General features: G+C 46.9%; 1 protein-coding gene and 1 long non-coding RNA gene across 2 annotated transcripts in view; one reads left to right on the top strand and one right to left on the bottom strand.

The window, feature by feature from the left end:
• Tmem63a (transmembrane protein 63A) overlaps positions 1-22,163 on the top strand; it is a 38,117-nt gene that overhangs the window by 12,853 nt on the left and 3,101 nt on the right. Inside the window, exons 4-21 of the mRNA XM_005326530.5 lie at positions 1,187-1,253; positions 2,537-2,574; positions 4,963-5,105; positions 5,827-5,878; positions 6,275-6,383; positions 7,576-7,646; positions 10,386-10,466; positions 10,756-10,879; positions 10,983-11,116; positions 12,241-12,378; positions 13,575-13,728; positions 16,049-16,155; positions 16,301-16,387; positions 16,936-16,998; positions 18,983-19,145; positions 19,812-19,917; positions 20,911-21,078; positions 21,811-21,926. Coding sequence (XP_005326587.1) covers positions 1,187-1,253; positions 2,537-2,574; positions 4,963-5,105; positions 5,827-5,878; positions 6,275-6,383; positions 7,576-7,646; positions 10,386-10,466; positions 10,756-10,879; positions 10,983-11,116; positions 12,241-12,378; positions 13,575-13,728; positions 16,049-16,155; positions 16,301-16,387; positions 16,936-16,998; positions 18,983-19,145; positions 19,812-19,917; positions 20,911-21,078; positions 21,811-21,926 — 1,921 coding nt within the window. The remainder of the gene's footprint in view (positions 1-1,186; positions 1,254-2,536; positions 2,575-4,962; positions 5,106-5,826; positions 5,879-6,274; positions 6,384-7,575; positions 7,647-10,385; positions 10,467-10,755; positions 10,880-10,982; positions 11,117-12,240; positions 12,379-13,574; positions 13,729-16,048; positions 16,156-16,300; positions 16,388-16,935; positions 16,999-18,982; positions 19,146-19,811; positions 19,918-20,910; positions 21,079-21,810; positions 21,927-22,163) is intronic.
• On the bottom strand, positions 8,646-14,677 carry LOC144367250 (uncharacterized). The gene is made up of 3 exons (XR_013426580.1): positions 14,534-14,677; positions 14,301-14,403; positions 8,646-8,835 (listed from the first exon to the last, which is right to left on the bottom strand). It is a non-coding gene; the product is annotated as an uncharacterized LOC144367250 (long non-coding RNA).

Raw genomic sequence — 22,163 nt, 5'->3', positions numbered from 1 at the left:
GGCTGTAAAAAAAAAAAAAAGACAGGGCAATACCCATTTCACTCTGAAAAATGAAGACAAAGGCAGTACCCATTCCTAGGTATGGAATGAAACTTGTGTTATATGAAATTAATAGCATGGCTCCATGACATAGCTAGGCTTTTTTTGAGGGTGTAGGGGTTGGGGTTCTGGGGGTTGAACTCAGGGATGCTTTGCCACAGAGCCACATCCCCAGTTCTTTTTATTTTTTATTTCAATTGCTTAGGGCCTCACTAAGTTGCTGAGGCTGGCCTTGAACTTGCAATCCTTCTGCTTCAGCCTCCCAAGTTGTTGGCCTTACAGGTGTGCACTGCACCCAGCTCCCTAGCCCCCCCCCCTTTTTTTTTTTTTTTGAAGCAGGGTCTAGCTGAGTTGACCAAGCTAGCCTCCAACTTGTGGTCCTTCTGCCTCAGCCTCTGGAGTCACTGGGATTATAGGTCTATGTCCCTGTGCCTGGCTCTGTAGTTCTTATTTTTCCTCCTCTTCCTCCTGCTCCCCCCCTTTCCTTCCCCCTTCTTCTCTTTCCCATCCCCTTCTCCTCTGCTTCCTCTTCTCCCTCCCCCTCACTCCAGTTACAGGGCCCTGAAAGGTCCTGCATTTCTCCTTTCTGGTATTACCTCCCTGGGTAGAGTGTGCAGTCTGCTGCCTTCTGTGGAGTGTCTGTTTCTCAGGTCCCCTCTCCAGAGTTGAACTCTGATTCTCTGCCATTCTAGGTCACCAGGGTAGGACCAAAGACAGTATTTATTCCCAATTTTATTTGATATTTTAGGAGGTGTCTTACAAACAGGTGGCACTTTAAAGTCCCTTTAGGTGGATGAGTCCTGTGCTGAGCTTGGAGGTTGTGAGCACACAGGGATGGTCTATTGATGCCCTGACCCCATGTTATTAATTTCACATAACAAAGTTTTATGCTGTACCTGGGAATGGGTATTATCCTTGACTGCGTTTTTCAGAGTGAAATGGGAATTATCTTTTCTTTATTTTTCACAACCAGTGAGGGATAGTAGTTTTGGCTTATGGCTTGGCATTACAGTTAATTATTAATTTATCTGCTAGATTGTGAGGGATAGATCTTTAAGATTGGGCAGCAAAATCCTGGATATAATTTTTTTTTTTTACTTTTTATTTTTTAGAATCATATATTTCTCTTTTCCTTTTGTGTCTCTAGTGACTCCAGATTCCAGAGATTGTCATCGACGTCCTCTTCAGGGCAACATGACTTTGAAAATGAGCTGGTTGGTATCCAAAGGATGTTTGGAGTGTGGCTAGGGGTAGGGACCTGCAGTAATGCTTAGTGGGGTGGGGGCAGTTGTAATCCTGGTTCAGTGGCTAACTTCCTATTATGGTTCCTGAGTGGCTGGTGCTGGAGAAAGCTCTTCTCTACATCAACCAAGGCACCTGAATTTGGAAGTACCACAGGGAAGATGGCAGCTGGATGGAGACCTGGCATTGTGAGACTTGATCAACTCTCAGGCAGAAAGGGCAATGGAATCCTCTGGGTTGTCCCAGCACTTCTCTCTCTCTCTCTCTCTCTCTCTCTCTCTCTCTCTCTCTCTCTCTCTTTCTCTCTCTCTCTGGTATTGGGTATTGAATCCAGGGGCACTTAACCAGTGAGCCACATCCCCCAGCATCCCTTTTTTTTTTATATTTTACTTAGAGACAGGGTCTCACTGAGTTGCTTAGCGCCTCACCTTTGCTGAGGCTGGTTTTGAACTCACGATCCTCCTGCCTTAGCCTCCTGAGCCACTGGGATCACAGGTGTGTGCCACTGTGCCCCGCCCAGTACTTGTCTCTTATACTTATGACTTAGTATAACAGTTAATTATTGACTTATCTGCTAGATTGTGAGCCAGATGTAGGTAGGAACCCTGCCTTATTTGTCCTTGTTCCCCTGCACCGGGTACCTGGGAGGTGCTCAGTCATTGTTGAATAAATGGTGAACAAATATTTGTCTTTTCCAGCTGGATAATAGTCCAGTTTTAGGGGGTGTTAAGTTTAAAAGATGTGAAGGACAGTAAAACACACACACACACCCTTTTCTCTCTCTAAATCTCACTCCAGGGGATTGTTCAATTTATTAGGCTTGTTTCCTCTCATTGTCCTACCTCATTAGATCACTCTGAAACGGTCTAATGGAAGCCCATATCACTTTCTCTGCGTCTGCCCTGAGCTTTCATTAGCACTTCTTGTTTTTTTTTTTTTTTCTTTTTCTTTTTTAAAGACAAGGTCTTGCTAAGTTTCCCCAACCTCATACTCTATCCTCCTGCTTCCGCCTCCTGAGAAGCTGGGATTATAGTCCTGAACCACTCTGCCTGTCATTATTGCTCTTGATCCATGTTTTGTTATGTGACCCTGGAGCTTATATGATAACACTAATTGTCAAAATTTGATAGACTTCAGCAAGAATTCCAGGCATGGGGAACATCTTGCAAAGAACATAATCTCAAGGATAATGATTACATCTACCTCCCCCAAGACACAGATGTTGGATGCCAATCCCTGTTCTCTCTGTTTCCAGGGATGCTGCCCCTGGCTGACTGCGATCTTCCGCCTGCAGTGAGTACACTAGAGGGCAGCTGCTGGGGGCAGGTGGCTTTGTTTGGGCTTCTTTGTTCAGGTGTTTGATCAATCAGGAGGAAAAAGCCAAAATGCTTGATCCTGAGAGGTGATCTCTTAGATACTTTTCAGTTCAGGTCCAAAGCAATATGTGGGGACTAAAAATAAAGGTGGCCCTTGAGGCTCCTGAATCAGGGTCACAGGGAGGCCTGTAGTATACAGTTCTGTTGGAGGTACACCGTTCAGGGTTTCCAAACTGCAGTTGGACCCCAAAATTTATTTCTTTATTTATTTTAGTTTTAGGTGAACACAATATCTTTATTTTATTTTTATGTGGTGCTAAGCAGCAAATCCAGTGTCTCATGCATGCTAGGCGAGCACTCTACTACTGAGTCACAACCCCAGCCTCCCCAAGGTTTCTTAAAGTAGCGATGAACTTTTTTTTTTTCCCCCCCAGAATAATCCATGGAATTTCAAAATATTCTAAATAAACCACCTCTCCTCCTGATGCAGGCCAGAGTTCACTGGCATCACATGGCTCTGTCTCCTGCCAGTTTCTCTGGGAACAACTCCCACCAAAGTCAACAATTTATCTCTCATGTGTTAGTCCATTTGAATTGGGCTAGACCTGTGTCATATCGAAAGCCCAGAGAGAGGAACTTACTCAATGCTCTGCAGCCACTATATTTCATCAATTCTATGATGTCCTTTTCTTTCATGTTGCTACATAGCTAACGTTATTTTTTTTCCCCTTAAGCAGGAATTATTCTACTTAATATTTAACATTGTCTAGATGTGGGTAAAAGCTTTGTTAGGCAGGTGTACATATTTTTGAATGAGTGAAAAGTGGAGAAGTAAAATACATTTGGCTCATTTGTTTAAAAGTTTTCTGTTTTAAAAAACTTGGAGCCCATGGAGAGAAATCTAAAGAGAGGTTCTTGGTGATCAAGAACTGGTTTATCACCTCTCATGGAAAAGGAGCTGGGATTACAGGGGCTGGAGAAATCTTTGCTCTGCCACTTGAGTCTAAGAAGCCATCATTGGAAGCTATATATTATTCTGCATAACACTAAAAGCAAGAAAATGCTGCCATTTAAGCTACCATCAACTATAACTGTAGGGCACACCCCATTTCAGTGATGTTAAAATATAGAGGAGGGGTGGCTTATTTAGAAGTGAGAGCATGTAATCATTGCCAAGCTTTGTCCTGGAGATGGAGAGGAAGCAGAAGTCACATTCACATGCATATTTCTAAGTATCCTCTGGTGCTCAGTTGCAGCATTTGGTGATCACTGTCTTTTTGAATCTTACTAGGCTGATGAAGTAGGTAGTGGACAGTTTCCTGTTCTGGGCGGAGGTTCAGGTAGGCCGTAGGATCTGCTCTCAGACAGAGGTGGCTGAACTGGATTTTTTTTTTTTTTTTGTACGGAGAATTGAACTGGGAGTCACTGAACCACTGAGCCACAACCCTAGCCCTATTTTGCATTTTATTTAGAGACAGGGTCTCAATGAGTTGCTTAGTGCCTGGGTGGTTGCTGAGGCTGGCTTTGAACTTGCGATCCTCCTGCCTCAGCCTTTAAGCCACTGGGATTACAGGCGTGCACCACTTCGCCTAGCTTGAACTGGATTTCTGACGGCAAAGCCCACACTGACACCTTTCAGACTGGTTCTTTTATGCTATACTTGCTTCTCTGAGCTCTTCCAGTGCATTGCTTTCCAGGCCTTCTGGAAGGGAGGGTCTTGGGATCCCTTCCTGTCAGGAGAGTGAGAACAAGTGGAGCACCTGCCCCCTTTCCCTCTGCAGCAAGGAATTCTGGCTGTCTGAGCCTAGAATTTTCCAGTTTCCCAGCTGACCCAGAACTTCTTAATGCGGCACTTCAGAGGGTGGAAAATGGTGGAGCAGACTACCACCTCCCTGTCTCTGGGGCCATGGCCAGGGACACAGGGAGGTGGCAGGTGCAGTTGGATGAACATTGGCTCACCTTCTCTGTCACAGGGGAGACAGGAGAAAGGGTGGGACCATGGGCCTGGGCACACTCCAAATCCAAATGTGACCTCCAGCAGCAGAAAGGGTCTGTATGTTCTACATACCTCACACTTGCAAACACAGATGTTTCTGGCACTATGAAGTGGGGCAGCAGCAGTACCTTTGTCCCACTAGTAAGAGAGTAGGTCCTGAAAATTATGACGTAGTTCTACTGTTACAAACTGTGTAGGCCTGAAAGCTATGCAATTTTCTGTACCTTTGTATTCACCTATATTAAAAAAAAAAAGGAGGAATAATAGCAGAGTATCTCACAGGATTGTCATAAGGATTAGATAAGCCAATCCATGCCGGGGCCCAGCTGTTATCACTACTTATTAAGATTCCTTGTGTGTCTTGGCCAGTGATGACCAGATCCTGGAGTGGTGTGGGGAGGATGCCATCCACTACCTGTCTTTCCAGAGGCACATCATCTTCCTGCTGGTGGTGGTCAGCTTCTTGTCCCTGTGTGTCATCCTGCCTGTCAACCTCTCAGGAGACTTGCTAGGTAACACCTCTTCTCATCCTCGTCTGTGTTGGGATGGTGCAGAGGAGTGGCCCTGGGGAAAGGGTTCATTGTGATAGTCCAGGCCCAGGAGTCAGGACTCTGTTCAGATGTGAGACAGCCTTGAGGTGACTTTTGAAAATTTTTCCATATAACTAAAGATCTAGAGGAGAATCTGCTCCAAATGTGGGTTAAAAACTGAGACCCCCTTAATATCAGTTTCTGGATCTATCTAAAAAGAAGGAAAAAAAGACCCAAACATTTATGGAATCAGATCAGGGAATTTTAGAAAGTGTTTTATACTTTCCTGCCCTCACCCAAATCAGGAGGCCACAGTTGAGGATCTGGAAGATGCTTAGTCAAAATCAGTGTGGAATCACATCTCCCCAGCTTCCAAGATGCCATCACGAATCCACCTATAACACCAGCAATTCCCAATCTCAGTTTTGGTGACAGCTTAGGATGTTTCTAATTTTCTCAAAGTATTTCTGTTTTTGTAAATCTCAAAACAAGATGAATTAAAATTCTGGCTTTACCTGCACATTAGATTGAGAAGTTGTCAGGGAGCATTCTGGAGTCAGGCCTTGGTTGGGGTAGCTCTGAAAAGACTAGATGGACATCATCCTAGGACTGGTCCAGGTGTCCTTGCTCCAAACCAAGGCTGGTTATGCCCTTCCTGCTTCCCCAGTGTGAACCGGAAAAAATTATCTGTGCTTCTCCACAGACAAAGATCCTTATAGCTTTGGAAGAACAACAATTGCAAACCTGCAGACTGGGTAAGTATGGACCGGTTGGTATGGGGGTGCTGATGGGTGAAACCGGGGAGGAGCCAGGGTAGGCTGGAGGGAGTCCAGAGCAGCAGGCTATGTCTGGAAGCCTCTTGAAGCTGGGGGTGTGAACACGACGCAGGCAGCTGCTGTTTGCAGGGGGTTTAGGAATCACAGAGGGTCCCGTGGATCTAGAGTTCATTTTTCAGGATAGGGACAGGGACCTCTCTGAAGTATTTATAAGGGTGAAGGGGCATTGGCTACATGGCCTCTGTTGGATGCTCTCTTGTGATGAAACCATTGGCACTCAGCATGATGCCCACTGAGGGTCACCTGGCCTCAGCCCATGCCCCCAACCCTGTTGCCTGGGAGCACAGCCCTGATGGTAGGTGGTGTCCCCCTTAGCAATGACCTTCTTTGGCTGCACACCATCTTTGCTGTCATTTACCTCATCCTCACCGTTGGCTTCATGCGGCACCACACCCAGTCCATCAAGTACAAAGAAGAGAGCCTGGTAAGTGAGGCAGGGGGTCTGGGACATGTGTGAGGAGGGGTGTGGGTGGGAGCCAGAGGGGAACAGCCTCCCAGTTGAGCCATTGGACCATGACAGCAATGAGCTCAGGGAGGAGCCTCTAGAATCTGCCTGGATAATCATACTCTCACTTACATTATCTTTTTGTTGTTGTTGTTGTTTTAATTTCCTGTGGATTGTTTTAAGATTTGGATATTTTGCTAAACAAGATGGTGCACGCCTGTAATCCCCAGCAGCTTGGGAGGCTGAGGCAGGAGGATTGCAAGTTCAAAGCCAGCCTCAGCAATGGCGAGGCTCTAAGCAACTCAGGGAGACCTTCTCTCTAAATAAAATGCAAAATAGGGCTGGGGACGTCGTCCAGGGGTTGAGTGACTCTGAGTTCAATCCCTGGTACCAAAATAAATAAATAAATAAATAAATAAATAAAATAAAAGATTTGGCTATTTTGCCCCAAATCATTCTTTTTTTTTTTTTTTTAAACCGGCAAAGCATAGATTTATTGAAAATGAAAGTGAGAAGTAACACTCTGTAAAGTAGAATAGAATGGGCCAAGAGAGAGTCAATGTCTGGCTATTTTTGTCTTACATGCTGAGCTGTGTGGTGTTCCCCTTCCAGCATGGACCTGATTGAATTCCCTGCTCCATCCACACCCTTGCTAACTCGTTCTTTGATCTTTGGGGTTTGGACTTGTACTTTCTGACGTTGAGTAAAGAAGTTTAGTTTGAGGGACTAGGGGTGTAGCTTAGTGGTACAGTGATTGGCTAGCATGCACAAGGCTCTGGTTCAAGTGCAAAAACCAACCAGAAACAGGAAAAAGAAAAACAGTTTAGGTTGAGGCAGTCCTTCTTTCTGTGACTTGGTCCCAGGCCTGGGTCTTCCTCTGTATTCTGTGTGACCCATTTGAATCACAATCTTCTCTGGGTTCTTTCTCAGTCTCCTGCCCTGCAAAGGAGGCTCAGAGAGTTGCTTTGGAAATGGATTCTTCTGTATCCCAGAAGGGGATGCTGTGTAAATAACATGCTCCAGGGCTTGCCAAGGCCATGAGAAGAGGAAACCCAAGCTGACTAATTTTCTATTGTTTTCTTTCAGGAGGCTTGAATGGGGCACAAACCTGGGCCCACTCAGAACCCGGCTTGCCTCAGTGACTTTTCTTCCTGTCATGTTTTTCTGGCAGGTGAGAAGGACCTTATTCATCACAGGACTCTCCAGAGATACCCAAAAAGAGACAGTGGAGAGCCACTTCCGGTAAGCAGGGCTGAGGGACACAGAAGGGGAGCTGAGTCCCTCCAGGGGACAGCTTAGGATGTTGAGAAGTTGTCAGGGAGCATTCTGGAGTCAAGCAGAGGCCTTGATTGGTGTAGTTCTGAAAAGACTGGATGGTCATCAACCTAGGACTGGTCTAGGTGCTCTGTTCTCTGTATCCCAGGGCTTCCTAAACCAAGGCTGGGAAGCTCTGGGATAGTCCCAGAGGATAGTCCTAGCATAGTACCCTCAGGCAGGTACCTTAGGTGAGCACCTTACATCTTTCACTTGGGTATGCAGGTGAGATCCGAGAAGGACTGGCACTGCCACAAAGGTATTGAATGGCTGCTGTGTGCTGGCTCTGTTTGTGCTATGCAAGGGATGGGGTGGGGTGGCCCATTCTCTGCAAGCAACCATGGCTGCCCCACAGTGATTATAGTGTCCAGAGTGTGGACCAGGGCACAGATGCAAAGAAACATCTTGAGAGTATGTGGGAAAAGAAAATTGTTCACCCTGGAGTCTGAGTGTCTACTTTGCCAAGTAAGAGATATGTAAGCTGAGCTTTTCTGCCAACCACGAACTACAGTCTGTGGCAGAAGGATCTCAGGTGCCTGCATTTGCTGGCTTATCTATTCACTCAGAAGGAGCACTCTGCTGGAACACTCTGCCCAGCTCTGGCTTTCCTTGTAAAACCTCCTTTCCAACAGACCCGGCTGACCCTCAGGTGCAATTCCTGTGGGTGGAGGCAGGAGGATCTGTATAGCTGAAGGCAGGAAAAAGCCCCAGAGCCTCCAAGGGAACAACTGGCAAGGGGGTGGGGTGGCGCAACAGGCCCCCAAGGCTCAGGGCTGGAGGACTTGAAGGTCAAGCTCCCTTACTGAGGTCTTTCCTATCAATTCAGCAGTCACTAATTTATAGCATGCACTAAAAGTGGGCTACAGTTTAACTTTGTGCTTTTTATGAAGAAAGCACTTGCTAAGCAAATTATTACTATAAACAGAATTGTGAAAGGAATATTTCCAATTTATTGAATGAATATTTAATGTTTTTTCAGAAACTGCAAGTATTTTAGAAATAATCACTTCATATAAACTCTCAACACCACAATCATTTTTCTCTATTCCTTGAAACAATTCCCCCAAATTGCCTGCGAGGCAGCTTTTGGAAATAGCAGTTCCACTTCATGTACACACTGAAAGAAGAAAAGAAAGGTCCCCTCATTCCCAAGCAAACATTGTATGACTCACACTTTTTCCTATTTTAGTGAATGCTATTGCAATCCATGTGTGAATTTCCCTTGTAGCAGAGATACTTAAATGGGGCATCTCTTCCTTGAAGCTCTTATTGGGACCTGAAATAGTCCTATTGATTAGTTGAATAATTTCCACATCTATGGGCTGTCCTCTCACTAGTATGTAAGCTTATCAGGATTTTTTTTTTTTTTTTGCCACTACTTAGAAGAGTAGTGGGTGGAGATTGACATGGTCTTGATGTCCCCAAGAGTACAATTGTGTGTATGGTGAGATGACATTGTGTGGTGGCAATGGACATCAACCACTCACAAGTTATGTGACCTTGGGCAAAGCCACTTAGAATCTGTGGGTTTCAGTTTACACATTTGTAAAATGGGGACAAAGGATGAGGATGCAGTTCAGTGGTAGAGTGCTAGCCTAGCATGTGCGAGGCCCTAGGTTGGATCCCCTGTACTGCCAAAAAATAAAATAATGTCAAAAACTCACAGGTTATGATGAGGATTACATATATTAACATATATAATAGTACCTGGCCAATAATAATTGAGTACATATTTTTCTGATTGTTTTTTTTTATATATTTTTTTAGTTTTCGATGGACACAACATCTTTATTTTATTTTTATGTGGTGCTGAGGATCGAACCCAGCGCCTCGCGAGCACACTACCACTTGAGCCACATCCCCAGCCCCTGCTAATTGTTGATATTTGTGTAGACACTTGATTGTTTGGAATGTTTTGCTTTTATTAGACCTGCTGAAGGTCTCTGACCTTCACAAAGTTTATGAACTGACTAGGATTTCAATGATAGCCCAGGATAAATATTACCCTAGGACAAATGATAAATCTCTTCCTTTGGATAGGTAGAAGGAATAATAGATGTGGGATTTGTTTGGTTGTTTGTTTGGTGGTGGGGATGGAACCCAGGGCAAGTTCCACCACTGAGCCACACCCCAGCCCTGATGTATTCAAATTTCCCCATGAGAAGTACCTGCTGATTGAAAGCCAAGTAGATATGAACTTGTCAGTTTTAAGACAGTTACCTTCAGGATATTAAAAAAAAAATGTCTCTCTGGCCAGATGTGGTAGTGCACACCTGTCATCCCAGCTACTTGGGAGGCTGAGGCAGGAGGAACACAAATTTAAGGCCAACCTGGGCAATTTTTTGAGATTCTATCTCCCAAAATATAAAGGGCTGGGGATGAAGGTCAGGGGTAGAATGCTTTCTTAGCATATTTGCAAGGCCTTGGGTTCTAGCCCAGCATCACCAAAAGAAAAAAACAACAACATTTTTTTCAAACTTCAAAATTTCAGATTTCAAAAATTTTCCCCTTTGGGGGAATAAAAGACAAATAGAAAAGAGGTCTCTGCTGGCACAGAAACTAGCAGCCTTTACCATTCTTTCCATTGGTGATTGGGGGCAATTTGTCCTTCCTGATCTGGTCACTCTTCTAATGACTGTCCTTTGCCTTGGCCTGCCCTGGCCACAGGGATGCATATCCCACGTGCGAGGTGGTGGATGTCCAGCTGTGCTACAACGTGGCCAAGCTCATCTACCTGTGCAAGGAGAGGTAAGGGAGGGTTGCTGGAGTGTGCCTTGGTTCCCCTGTCCTGGAGCTTTCTGACCCCTTGTCCCCTGAATGTCCAACTTCTTCCTTGCTAGCCTGGGATCCCTCCACTGAGAAGGGAGAAGGGTGGTCTTTCCCTTTTGTGGTTCACAAAACTCAACTCCCATTCTGTCCTGGTGACAGATGGTGTGCATGGGGCCTTGGTGACAGACTGTGTGCAAGCAACCCCTGTCCATAGAACTGTGAGTCTGAAACTTGTGCCCTGTCTCCAACCCCACTCTCATCTCTACAGAAAGAAGACAGAGAAGAGCCTGACTTATTACACAAATCTGCAAATGAAGACTGGTCGGGCAACCCTCATCAACCCCAAGCCCTGTGGCCAGTTTTGCTGCTGTGAAGTGCAGGGCTGTGAGCGGGTGAGGGCCCCACATCCCTGCCAGGAGCATGGGCACTGACGTGGGGGTGCCCCTGACACCTATCCAGGGCCGCATCACCCCAAGGGGTTGTGTCTTCTGGCAGGAGGATGCCATCTCTTACTACACACGCCTGAAGGACAGGCTGATAGAGAGGATCTCGGCAGAGGAATGCCATGTCCAGGATCAGCCCCTGGGGATGGCCTTTGTCACCTTCCAGGAGAAGTCCATGGCCACCTAGTGAGTAGGAGCCCATCCCGGGCCCTTTCTTAGCTGACTCCCAGGCTCCATCTGGATAACTTGCTTTCTCTTCTGGGTAGAGAGCGTCCTACCATTCCTCCTTCAGGGAGCCCAACCCATGTTTGTGTGACAGCTGACAGGGCTTGGCCTGGGGTGATTCAGCTGACCCCTGTTGGGCTGATGTGGCCTGGTCCACTGCCAGGCTCTCACCAGCTGCTCCAGGGATCCTTCCCTTTGGCTTTGTGTCTAGCATTCTGAGTGGATGCTCCCTCCTTGCAGACATCTGCTCTAGAATCGCAGAGGCTTCTGCACACAGGCCCAATGTGTAGCTGGGAGGGAGGCCCCATGGGGGATACTATGGTATTCACAGCTTTGGGAAGCCTGGAGCTATACACTCATAAAGTGCTCCTATACCTGAGACCTTGGTGTCACCTTGCCTTGGGAACAGCAGGGTGTAGGTTGGGAGTGGGATGAGGAAAGGAGGAGGTCACACCAGTGCCCCTTCCCCTGCCTTCACTGACTCTGGCATGATGACCTTGGATATGGACTCTTGGATGTTACTCACTGGGGTCCCTGCCTCAGACCCAGGGGTGGGAGGAGGCCAGTAGGAAGGGAGACAGGAGTCAAGAGGTGTTGGGTTCTACATGGGAGGCCAAAGGGGGAAAGAGTGGAAATGATGAGGGTGCAGGTGGGTGTCCTGGGAGAGAGTTTAGGATCAGGCAGTGTGTGATGTGGCCTAATGCTGTCAGGCTAGGGGTGAAGGGAAGATATGATCCCTGGGGCTGGCAGCAGGATCGGGTCAGAGCTCCAGCCTCATGGGCAGGTGGAGGGAGTGGCCCTCGGAGGAGCCTTGTGTCGGGGAAGTGCAAACAGCGGGCTAACTTGGTGAGCCTGTTTCCTTGTGTATGAGATGGGACCAGTAATCCTTTGCTGCAGGGTAAGGATTAAAAAAAAAAAAACTTAAAAAAGACATAGTGTGCCAAGCATGACACCTCTTTCACTACAATAAGAGAATGTTAAAGCAAAGACTTGTGCCGTGCGGCTCCCACTTTTCCTTGGCACTGTTTGATGTATGTGGTACCTCAGCTGAGCTGGGCCCTGACTGGTTCTGCATTTCCTGGCAGCATCCTGAAAGACTTCAACGCCTGCAAGTGTCAGGGCCTTCGGTGCAAAGGTGAGCCCCAGCCATCTTCCTACAGCAGAGAACTCTGCATCTCCAACTGGACAGTCACCTTTGCCTCATACCCAGAGGACATCTGCTGGTGAGCTCCCAGGCCAGGGAAGGGGTGGAAGAGAGACCTGGGCTCCTGCTGGCCATCCTGTCACCCAGGGCATAGGTGTGACCTGACATTCAGTGGAGATCTACACATGTCTCGTGTAATTCACTGGGCCCAGGTGCCATGATGTACTCTATGTGGCCCAACTGGGATGGCCACACCTAGTTCTTGCCTCCACTATTTCTCGCTAGCATTCAAACAGTGTCCAGCAAAAAGATAATATGAACTCTATATGTAATTTAAATTTCCTAGTAGGTCTGTTAAAAAAGGAAACCATTTTCAAGTTAATAATATATCTCTCCTAATATATCCAAAATGGTTAACTCTGGCAGATGTAATTATATTTTTTAATTGAGACTTCTTTACATTCTCTTTTACATGCTTAGTCTTAGAAAGCTATTGTATATTTTATGCTTCTAACACTTCTCAGTTGAGACCATATTTCAAGTGCTCATTAACACATGTAGCTTATGGCTACCACATTACACGTACTGCACAGCTGGTGAGCCAAGCTATCCCCAGAGCCATGGAGGAGACTTAAGTATAGTGGATGCTGAGGATGGAGGCCCAGCCTGGCTGCCTGACCAGAGTGGTCTCTGGTACCTGTACAGAAGGGTTCTGGATACCTGTCTCCATTGAATTTAAGTTTAGCCTCTGACAGTTTTGCTCACTGGTTCAAACTTGGGATTGGTTTGTGGGACTGTTCTTGGTGGAAATGAGGGTCCAGAGCAGGCTCCAGCTGTGCCTGTGCCCCTTCTTCTCTGCCTGTTACCTCCTTGCACCCCAACCTATGGTACCATTGGGAAGAATGTGTTGTGAGTCACAGGGCATTGCAGATGTCGAAAAAAGGTCACGCTGGAGCTTTGTTTGGTCCGTTTGGGTGCTCGTGACATCTCTTTAGTAGGTTTTGGTTCCCAGACTCTGGCGAGGAGCCACATCAGCAGTAAATAGTGTTTTACCGTCTGAGCTGGGGAACTGAAACTCGGCCTTCTTGTAGCTGAAGGCCAGTGCAGAGAACTTGACTTTACTCCTGAAGGCCAAGTACTACGCACTCAGCCAGAGCTCCCAGGCTGGTCTCCTGGCATGTCTAAATCTGACCTTCTTACCCACCTAAGCACTGCTGGCACTGTTGGCCTATGCCTGGGAGGTAAGCCTTTGGCCCTGTGTCCCCCCCTCTGCAGGAAGAACCTCTCCATCCAGGGCCTCCGCTGGTGGCTCCAGTGGCTGGGCATCAACTTCACCCTCTTCATAGTGCTGTTTTTCCTGACCACACCCTCCATCATCCTGTCCACCATGGACAAGTTCAATGTCACCAAACCCATCCATGCATTAAATGTGAGTGACTGTGCTGCGAGGCCCATCCAGGAGGGCCAGCAAGAGAAGGGAATCATGGGTGGGGAAGGAATGAAGGTCAAAGGGTTTGGGGGGACTGAACCAGGAGGCCAAGTTACTCAGCTCATGTCTTTTAAACCTGCAAGCAGGGGTTTAAAAGCATGACCATGTTTATTACAGTGTTTTTACAGTTAATATGTCTATGTAGATACATATATTAAGTTAATGGAACCAGTCTAAAAATGCTCAACAGGAGGGATCATTTGAGCTAAATGAGATATATTCAGCCTGATAGAATGTTAAGCATCTAATAAAAATTATAAAGGTTTTGTGGCACAGAGAAGGGACTTATGATAAAAGCAGAATGTCAAATTATCTCTAATCAATGTTTCCAGGGAATATACGGTGATTCGTGTAAATAGTAGACACTATGGAGAAGGGACAGGAAAGAATGGAAAGCACTTTGTTGATTGGGTGGCAGGATCATGGATGATGATTTCTTTATATTTTAGTTTCTCATAATCTCATTTTAAAGTAGTTTATTCTATATAGTTAATGAATGATTTTCAAAATACCTTAGCTGGGGCACAGTGACCCATTCCTGTAATCCCAGTGGCTTGGGAGGCTGAGGCAGGAGGTTCACAAGTTTGAGGCCAGTCTGAGCAACATAGCAAGACCCTGTGTCAAAATAAAAAACAAAAATTTAAGTTTAGGGGGGGATGTGGCTCAATGGTTAAGCACCCCTGGGTTCAATTTCTGATACCAAAACAAAAAGCAAACAAACAAACAACAACAAAAAAAACCCCACCTTAGATGGCCAGATGTGGTGGCACACAGCTGTAATCCCAGCAACCTGGAAGGCTGAGGCAGGATTGCAAATTCGAGGTCAGTCTCAGCAACTTAGTGAGATCATGTTTCAAAAACAAAACAAAACAAAAAGCAAAGATGAATCATTAGAATAACAGCCTGAACACCCTCTAAATAGACATCTATTGAGAAACAATTTTCCCATACTTAACTTTGCTAAAATATCTACCTGGATCTTTTTTTTTTTTTTTCTTTTTTCCAATTCCACTGGGTTAATCGTCCCTGGGTAATGAATTCTGATCCTGAGTGTTTCACCCAGGAGCTGGGGTTGGAATACCTGCCATAGAATGCTCAGGTTGTGATAATGATCCAGCGAGCTGGTGTGTGGTTGGAGCTCTTATCTGATATGTGATAAAAGGCTACCTAGGTATACATCCAGCAGTTTGATTTAGATTTATAGCAGGTAAATGCTTATTTCCTTTGGTAATCTTTTATAGGGACAAGATCTGTTCTTTTGAAGATGGATTTGCTGGGTTGGGTTCTTCTTTGTCTGTTTTACATAAATTGCACTCTTATTTCATCATTTGTGATTCCAGCTTGGGTTTCTTTGAAATACAGTAAGAATTTAGTCTGGTGACAAAGCTCAGTGGTAGAGCAAGTACTTAGCATGGGCAAGGACCTGGTTCTAACCCCAGCACCTAAAAATAGATAAATAAAGCAAAGCAAGGACTTAAAAGATACTTGCAAAGCCATTCCAAGTACAAAACCTCCTAGATTTTATATCTCTTGGTCTTTTACAGTTAATTTACTCTTATCTAATTCAACAGCACTTTTAAGAAATTGCCTTTATAAATCTTTTCAAAATATCCAGCTTAGTTCATTTGTTCATTCTTCCTCTCCCTTTCTTTCATTGGTTGGTTTATTTGTTTTTCAAGGTGCTGGGGATGGAAACCAGGGCCTCACATGGGTGATGGCAAATACTCTGCCATTGAACTACACTCTCAGCCCCAGTTTAGTATTCAAAGAGAATTTCTTCCTATTTTTATGTCCATTTAATCAGTGAAAATAATAAGTCAAGTCATATAATGACAATAACAAGTATAACCAGCATAACAGGATTGGGATCAAACAGCACAGCGTCCTGGTAAACTGCAGTTGGACCAGTGGGAGCTGAGTGGAAAGGCCAACTGGAGAGGGCCCTGCCTTAAGCTTTGGTCTTCCTTAGCATCAGCCATTCATTTTCTATAGGGAACAGAGACGTTGTCCATCAGATAAATGGAGTTCTGTTATGTGTGAAATTGCCTTCTTTGCTATAAAGAGCTATAGAATCATAAGGGGCTATCATTGTTTATTTGATCAATATTTGAGAACTGTCTACCCTGTACCCAGCACAACATTGATTCTGGAGGATGACCAAGACTCTGCCCCAAGAGTCCACTGAGCCACCATGCCCTCAGGTCAGCCCCTGTGGCCCAGAGCCCCTCCAAGTCTCTCTGCTATGGACTTTGTCTTCCAGAACCCGATTGTCAGCCAATTCTTCCCAACACTCCTCCTCTGGTCCTTCTCGGCCCTGCTCCCATCCATTGTCTACTACTCTACGCTGCTGGAGTCTCACTGGACCAAGTGAGTGCAGGAGCCTCAACATCCCCCCACTAAAAAGGACGTCTCTGACACTCCAAGCCAGGGCAGTGGGCACATAGCAGGGCCTTAGTTGGGAGCACCTGGAGCTTTTGGGGGACCATAAATACTCATCTCTGACTTCCTGCAGGTCAGGAGAAAACCGGATCATGATGACCAAGGTCTACATATTCTTGATCTTCATGGTGCTGATTCTGCCCTCCCTGGGCCTCACCAGGTATACACCTCTGCCTCCTGTCCTAAATTCAGAATTAGGGCCACCTCTGGGAAGGCTTGCCCCAAGGAGGATGTGAATAGTTTTGGAGCAGATGCAACTCCCTAACAACTTTTAAGCCTGTGCTGTTTACTTGGGTTCCAGTTGTACTGGTTAATTGATTCTCCTGAAAATATCATCTTCCTTTAAAAAAAAAAAAAGTTTGCACACAGAACTTATTAGGGACTTCTTCTTAGGGAGGGTCTAATCAGAGCTGTGATTATCTTAAGGAGGGAGGGAAGTTTCAAAAAAAACTTTTAAAAAGCCCTAATGACTCACATTGTAGTAAGAGGCATTGTAGAGAACAAAGGTAGATTTTAAGATCTGGCCTGTTTTTAGAGTGGAATAAGATGAAAATATATCATGGTCACACGGAGTGTTAGAACTAAACTCTTAGGGGCTGGGGGTGGGTAGCCCAGTGGTTCAGTTGCAGAGCATGTGTGCGACTCTGGGTTCCATCCCCAACACTACAAAAAAGAAAAGAAATAAACTGAGATTCATTTGTGTTTCAGTCTGGATTTTTTCTTCCGGTGGCTCTTTGACAAAACTTCCTCTGAGACCTCTATCAGATTGGAGTAAGTATCAGACAGATGGAGTTCTGGAACCACCGTCCTGGGTCCAGGTCCACAGGTCCTCAGTCCGGGGCCACAGTGGAAGGGCTGGGGTGGTAGTCAGGCATCTTGCTACCCCCAACGGCAGGGCCTGGGGCATTATAAGTACCCCTGACAGGTGCCTGGTATACACCAGGGGAACTGACCCACTTTGTGCTCCCCTTGCAGAAATGTGGTTAATCTTTTAGGCCAAAACTCAGCAACAGTCATTTCTATTCTTTGATTCTTACTTACTGAGCACAGAGCCGCTCAGGGAAAAGGAACTGCTGGGTCTCTGTGTGCCAGGGAGCAGGGAAGGAGGATAGTAATTAATCACAGCAGCCGGAGAGACTGTCTGGTCTGGGGATTATTTTTGTTGGGAAAATGGGGTTCAATTTATGGCTGATGTGTGTTTTATTAGTTTTATAGTTGACCTATACCACACCCACTGAACAATAATGTTAATCACAAAAGTGCTGTGCTAAATCCTTTATACATCTTTTTCTCATTTAACCTTTGTAACAAGCTGTGAGGTACCTATTGTTATTATCTCCATTTTACAGATGAAGAGACTGAGATGCAGAGATTTTGGTTAACTCATTTAAGGTTACCCAGCTAATTAGAGTTGAGATTTAAGCCCAGCCTCTATTGCATTGTACTTTGGGGCTAAATATAGGCCCAGAGGCCTGGGATTAACTCTTCCAAGGGTATGTTTTCATTGGCCCCTACCTGTGAGGATGGGGCCAATTATTTTAAGTGAGTTTTCCTGGGTAGAGCAATGATTCAAGAGCTGGCAGCCATGCCTGTACCCACCCAGCTCTTGTCTAGGTTGACAGTGACTTCCAGATTGCCAGATTCAACAGCCAGCTCTTAGTTCCCATCTTCTGTGATTTATCAGCAACATCTGACACATTTGATTGAAACTCCCTTCCCTTGAAACGCTATCTTCACTCAGCTCTGGGCCTCTGCTCTCAGCAATCCTGTCCAGTGGCAGCACCTTCCTAGATCCTTCAAATCTCCCTAAGCTAGACATTAGCTACCTGAGGGCTCACACTTGGTTCTCTATCTATAGTCCCCCTCTAGGTGACCTCAGGTGCATCCCTGACTTCAGTGCTGCTGGGGATGTAACTCTGAGGTGAGGCAGAGTGGCTTTCAGCACACACGTGCACACACACTCAGAGAGCAGACACTCCCACGTTAATCACTCTACACTGCACCTGCAGACTCTTCTATCCAAATCCCAATTCCTATCTCAACTCCATCTGATCTCTGCTGGACATGGCAGATTTTAATTTTCCCAAAACCAAATGCTTGACTTTTTATTTCCAAATCTGCCCTCCCACAGTTCCCCGCCCTTCCATAATGTCTTTCTAGTTTCTGCAGCAAAAAACTTGGAGTTCACCTATCTTCTTTCTTTCCCACACCACACCCAGTCTATCTACCTCTAAGATAGATCCAGAATCCCATGACCATATCTCCCTCCTCCCAGCACTGCCCTCATCCAGCACGCAGCTGGGAGGATGACAGTGGTCCCCCACCCTTGTGCTGTTCCTTGGAAATGCCAGGCACACACCTCCTTGGAGGTGGGGCTGTCTGGGGTTCCTTTGCCTGAAACGCCCCCTGCTCAGGCATCTACATGTTTTGTTCTTTCACGTCTCTGCACAGTGTGGGCTCATTAGAGAGGCCTCTCACCACCCTGCTAACATCGTGGACATGAGTCCCCTGGAGCACTTGCCCGGCATACAGTATATTTGGACATTTGTATGTATCCCCCAGACAGCACGTAAATGCAAGGACAGCAGAGTGGAAGGCTGAGTTTCAGTCTCCGCGCCTGGCACATAGATGTGCTCCACAAACACATGCCGAATGAGAGAACGAGGCTGAAGCCCTCCAAGGGGCTCCTGCCTCTCCCACTGGTGGGAAGGAGGCTCCCTGGCTGCCAGCTTACAGACCCCGCTGGGTTCCCCAGGTGCGTCTTCCTGCCAGACCAGGGTGCCTTCTTTGTGAACTACATCATTGCCTCAGCCTTCATCGGCAACGGCATGGAGCTGCTGCGGCTGCCGGGCCTCATCCTCTACACCTTCCGCATGATCATGGCCAAAACAGCCGCTGACCGCCGGAATGTCAAGCAGGTACCATCCCATCTCTGACTCCCTTGCTAGAGCCCTGACCTGGATTTACCTGGCCACCTACTAGTGCTAAGTGCTGGGCCAAAGGCTTCTCAAACCTCATCCAGGGCCAAAGCTGCTTTGGAACCTGGAATGTCACCATTTAGATTCCACTCTAACTCATGAGCTACAGGAGAAAACTTTGGGATTTTTTTTTCCTTTTTGTACTAGGGTTTAAATTTGGGGTGGGGAGTAGGGAGAGCTTTACCACCAAGCTACACCCCCAGACCTTTTTATTTTGAAATGTCTTCCTAAGTTGATGAGGCTGGCCTCAAATTTGTGATCCTCCTGTCTCAGCCTCCCAAGTCACTGGGATTTCAAGTGTGTACTACCACGCCTGGCAAGGATTTTTACATTTTAACCAGTTTGGTCCCATATACGTACATATAAACAACTAAAATCCACTAATTCCTGGGCTGGGGATAGAGCTCCATGATAGAGCTTCTACTTAGCAAGTACAAGGCCCTGTGTTTGATCCCCAGCACCACAGAGAAACTGGATCAGGCTTGGGGAGGGATAGCAAAGACTTCCAGAAGTCTCCTATTTTCCAAGTCCCCCCATCCCAGCTTGTAGGCCCGCTTGGACTGCACTGAGCGGTGTCATGAGCTACTTACCACCTCTTCCTCCCAGAACCAGGCCTTCGAGTATGAGTTTGGAGCCATGTATGCGTGGATGCTGTGCGTCTTCACTGTCATCATGGCCTATAGCATCACCTGCCCCATCATCGTGCCATTTGGTAAGTGGCCCTGGAGCCCGTTCCAGGGTACGTGGGCAGCCGATTCCACCAAGCCTCCCAGGGAAAGTCATCACCAGGACATTGTGGATCCCGGACACAATGGACCTCTTATAGCCACTAGAACCAAAAGCTGCCAAGAAACAACATGGGACACCAAATTTCATTTTATCTTTAAATAAATGCCTTCCACTGGCTTCCCAGCTATGAAATCCCTTAGTATACTTGTCCCGGTGTGAGGTTCTCTGGCTAGCAGACCATATTATTCTTGGTTGATTTTTTTTTTTTTTTACTCCCCTGGGGATGGAACCCAGGGCCTTGGGCATGCAAAGAACCTGCTCTACACAGAGCTACAACCTTATCTCCAAAGTGAGAACTTTGGTTATTACTGCACTATGTTACTTACTGTCAAAGAATTAGCCAAAAGGGATTGGGAGTGTAGTTCATTAGCAGGATGCATGCCTAGCATGTCCAGTGTCCTAGGTTCTATGCCCAGTACTGCAAAACAAACAAAAAACAGAACTTGGCAGGTAGGAAAGGTATCACCCACCTTCTGTGTCCTCCCCTTGGAGTGCGATCTTTGGGCATCTGTAGACTGTGAGGATGCAGGAGGGCATGGGGTGCTGAAGTATGGGGGTTCAGTGTGGGAGGGCCAGGAAGATTGAGGCCAGGAAGACTGAGGCCAGGAAGATTGAGGCCAGGCATCTCCATGTGAAACAGCCTTTCCCAAGATGATTCTAGAATTTCATTGTTCCATGGGGACAGAATCACAGACATTGCCATTCTTTGGGGGTCAGGAGAAAGTGAGGAAAGATGCAGAAAAGGAGAGAAATAGAGAACCAGCAGGTAGGTTGCACATTTTGCCTAATTTCAGGTTTAAGCCATAGATCAGCAGCCTGATCACTTCTCCATGCCAAAAATTGCTATCCTGAGGAGAGGGGCAGAGATGCCCTTGGGGCCTAGCAGGGACTCTAGCTCACAGCCCCACTTCTGCAGGCCTCATCTACATTCTGCTCAAGCATATGGTGGATCGACACAACCTCTACTTCGCCTACCTTCCCGCCAAGCTGGAGAAGAGGATCCACTTTGCTGCAGTGAACCAGGCCTTGGCTGCTCCCATCCTCTGCCTCTTCTGGCTCTTCTTCTTCTCCTTCCTGCGCCTGGGTGAGTGGCCTTTCTGACCTGGGGGCCCAGCCCTTGGCCTCATATTCCTGCATCCCTACAGGCCTATCAGATCCTTTGCTGCTTTAATGGTATCAACTTGGTGTCCAATCAGAATGTGGTGCCCCAGGGGGAGGGTAGGTTGGTTATCCAATTAGAATGTGGTGTTAACAACCCAGGCTCCGAGCTAGCTGAAGCTCGGGTATAACCTCCTGAAGGCCTGGTCAGTTGCCTCAGACCTCCTTAGGGAGAAGACATTCCCTTTATCAATTCTGGTGGCACTGAACTCAAGGGTATGGGAAAACTGGTCTGGATTGCTTGGGTGTTGTGGAGGATTCCAGGTCCTCATGACTTATAAAACAGAGGAGATGGGGCATGCTGGAGGGAAAACGGACCCTTTCAGGAAAAAGAAAAAGAAGACGTGACTCTGCCACAGTCAGGCTGGGAGAGCCTCCATCCTACCTAGCCCAGGGTTGTCTCTCCCAGAGACTGGAGGGAACTGTCCCAGCAAGGACACTGTAAATGGCCATTGACTTGGCCTCCCAGTGCCTGAAATCTGACCAGGGATAATGGTCACCATTCCACAGGTCACTCTGTGTGCTCCTGGCTGTGTGAGAACACCATTCTACCTGCTGGAGTGTGGGGTGGGGTGGGGTTAGGGAGAATTCACACACAATTCCTGCACCAGGTGTGGCCCCTCAACCCCTTCTCCAAGGCTGGCATCTCTGTCCCCAGGTCTGAAGGCCCCTGCCACCCTGTTCGCCTTCCTGGTTGTGCTGCTCACCATCCTGGTCTGCCTGGCCTACACTTGCTTTGGATGCTTCAAGCACTTCAGCCCTCTGAACTACAAGGTACAGGGCCCCCTCCTCTGCTGCCCAGCGAGGATGCTGGAGAAGACCGCGGGTTCCCCTCCACCCCTTCCATATCCACACAGCAACAGCCTTCTCCAGATTGTATTTATTCCTTGGAAAGGCGTGGGTAGTTGGGTGTGATGTGAAGCTTCCCTCCTTTCCCTCATCCCTGCTCCCAGCACCCACACCCCATCCCACTTGGGGCTGGGCTGCTGGGAGCCTGGTGCCAGGGGGTAC

Source organism: Ictidomys tridecemlineatus, chromosome 10, assembly GCF_052094955.1.
Source record: "Ictidomys tridecemlineatus isolate mIctTri1 chromosome 10, mIctTri1.hap1, whole genome shotgun sequence".
NCBI classification, from domain to species: domain Eukaryota; kingdom Metazoa; phylum Chordata; class Mammalia; order Rodentia; family Sciuridae; genus Ictidomys; species Ictidomys tridecemlineatus.
The sequence above is the reverse complement of the archived record's forward strand: the minus strand, read 5'-3'. Positions and strand labels throughout refer to the sequence as shown.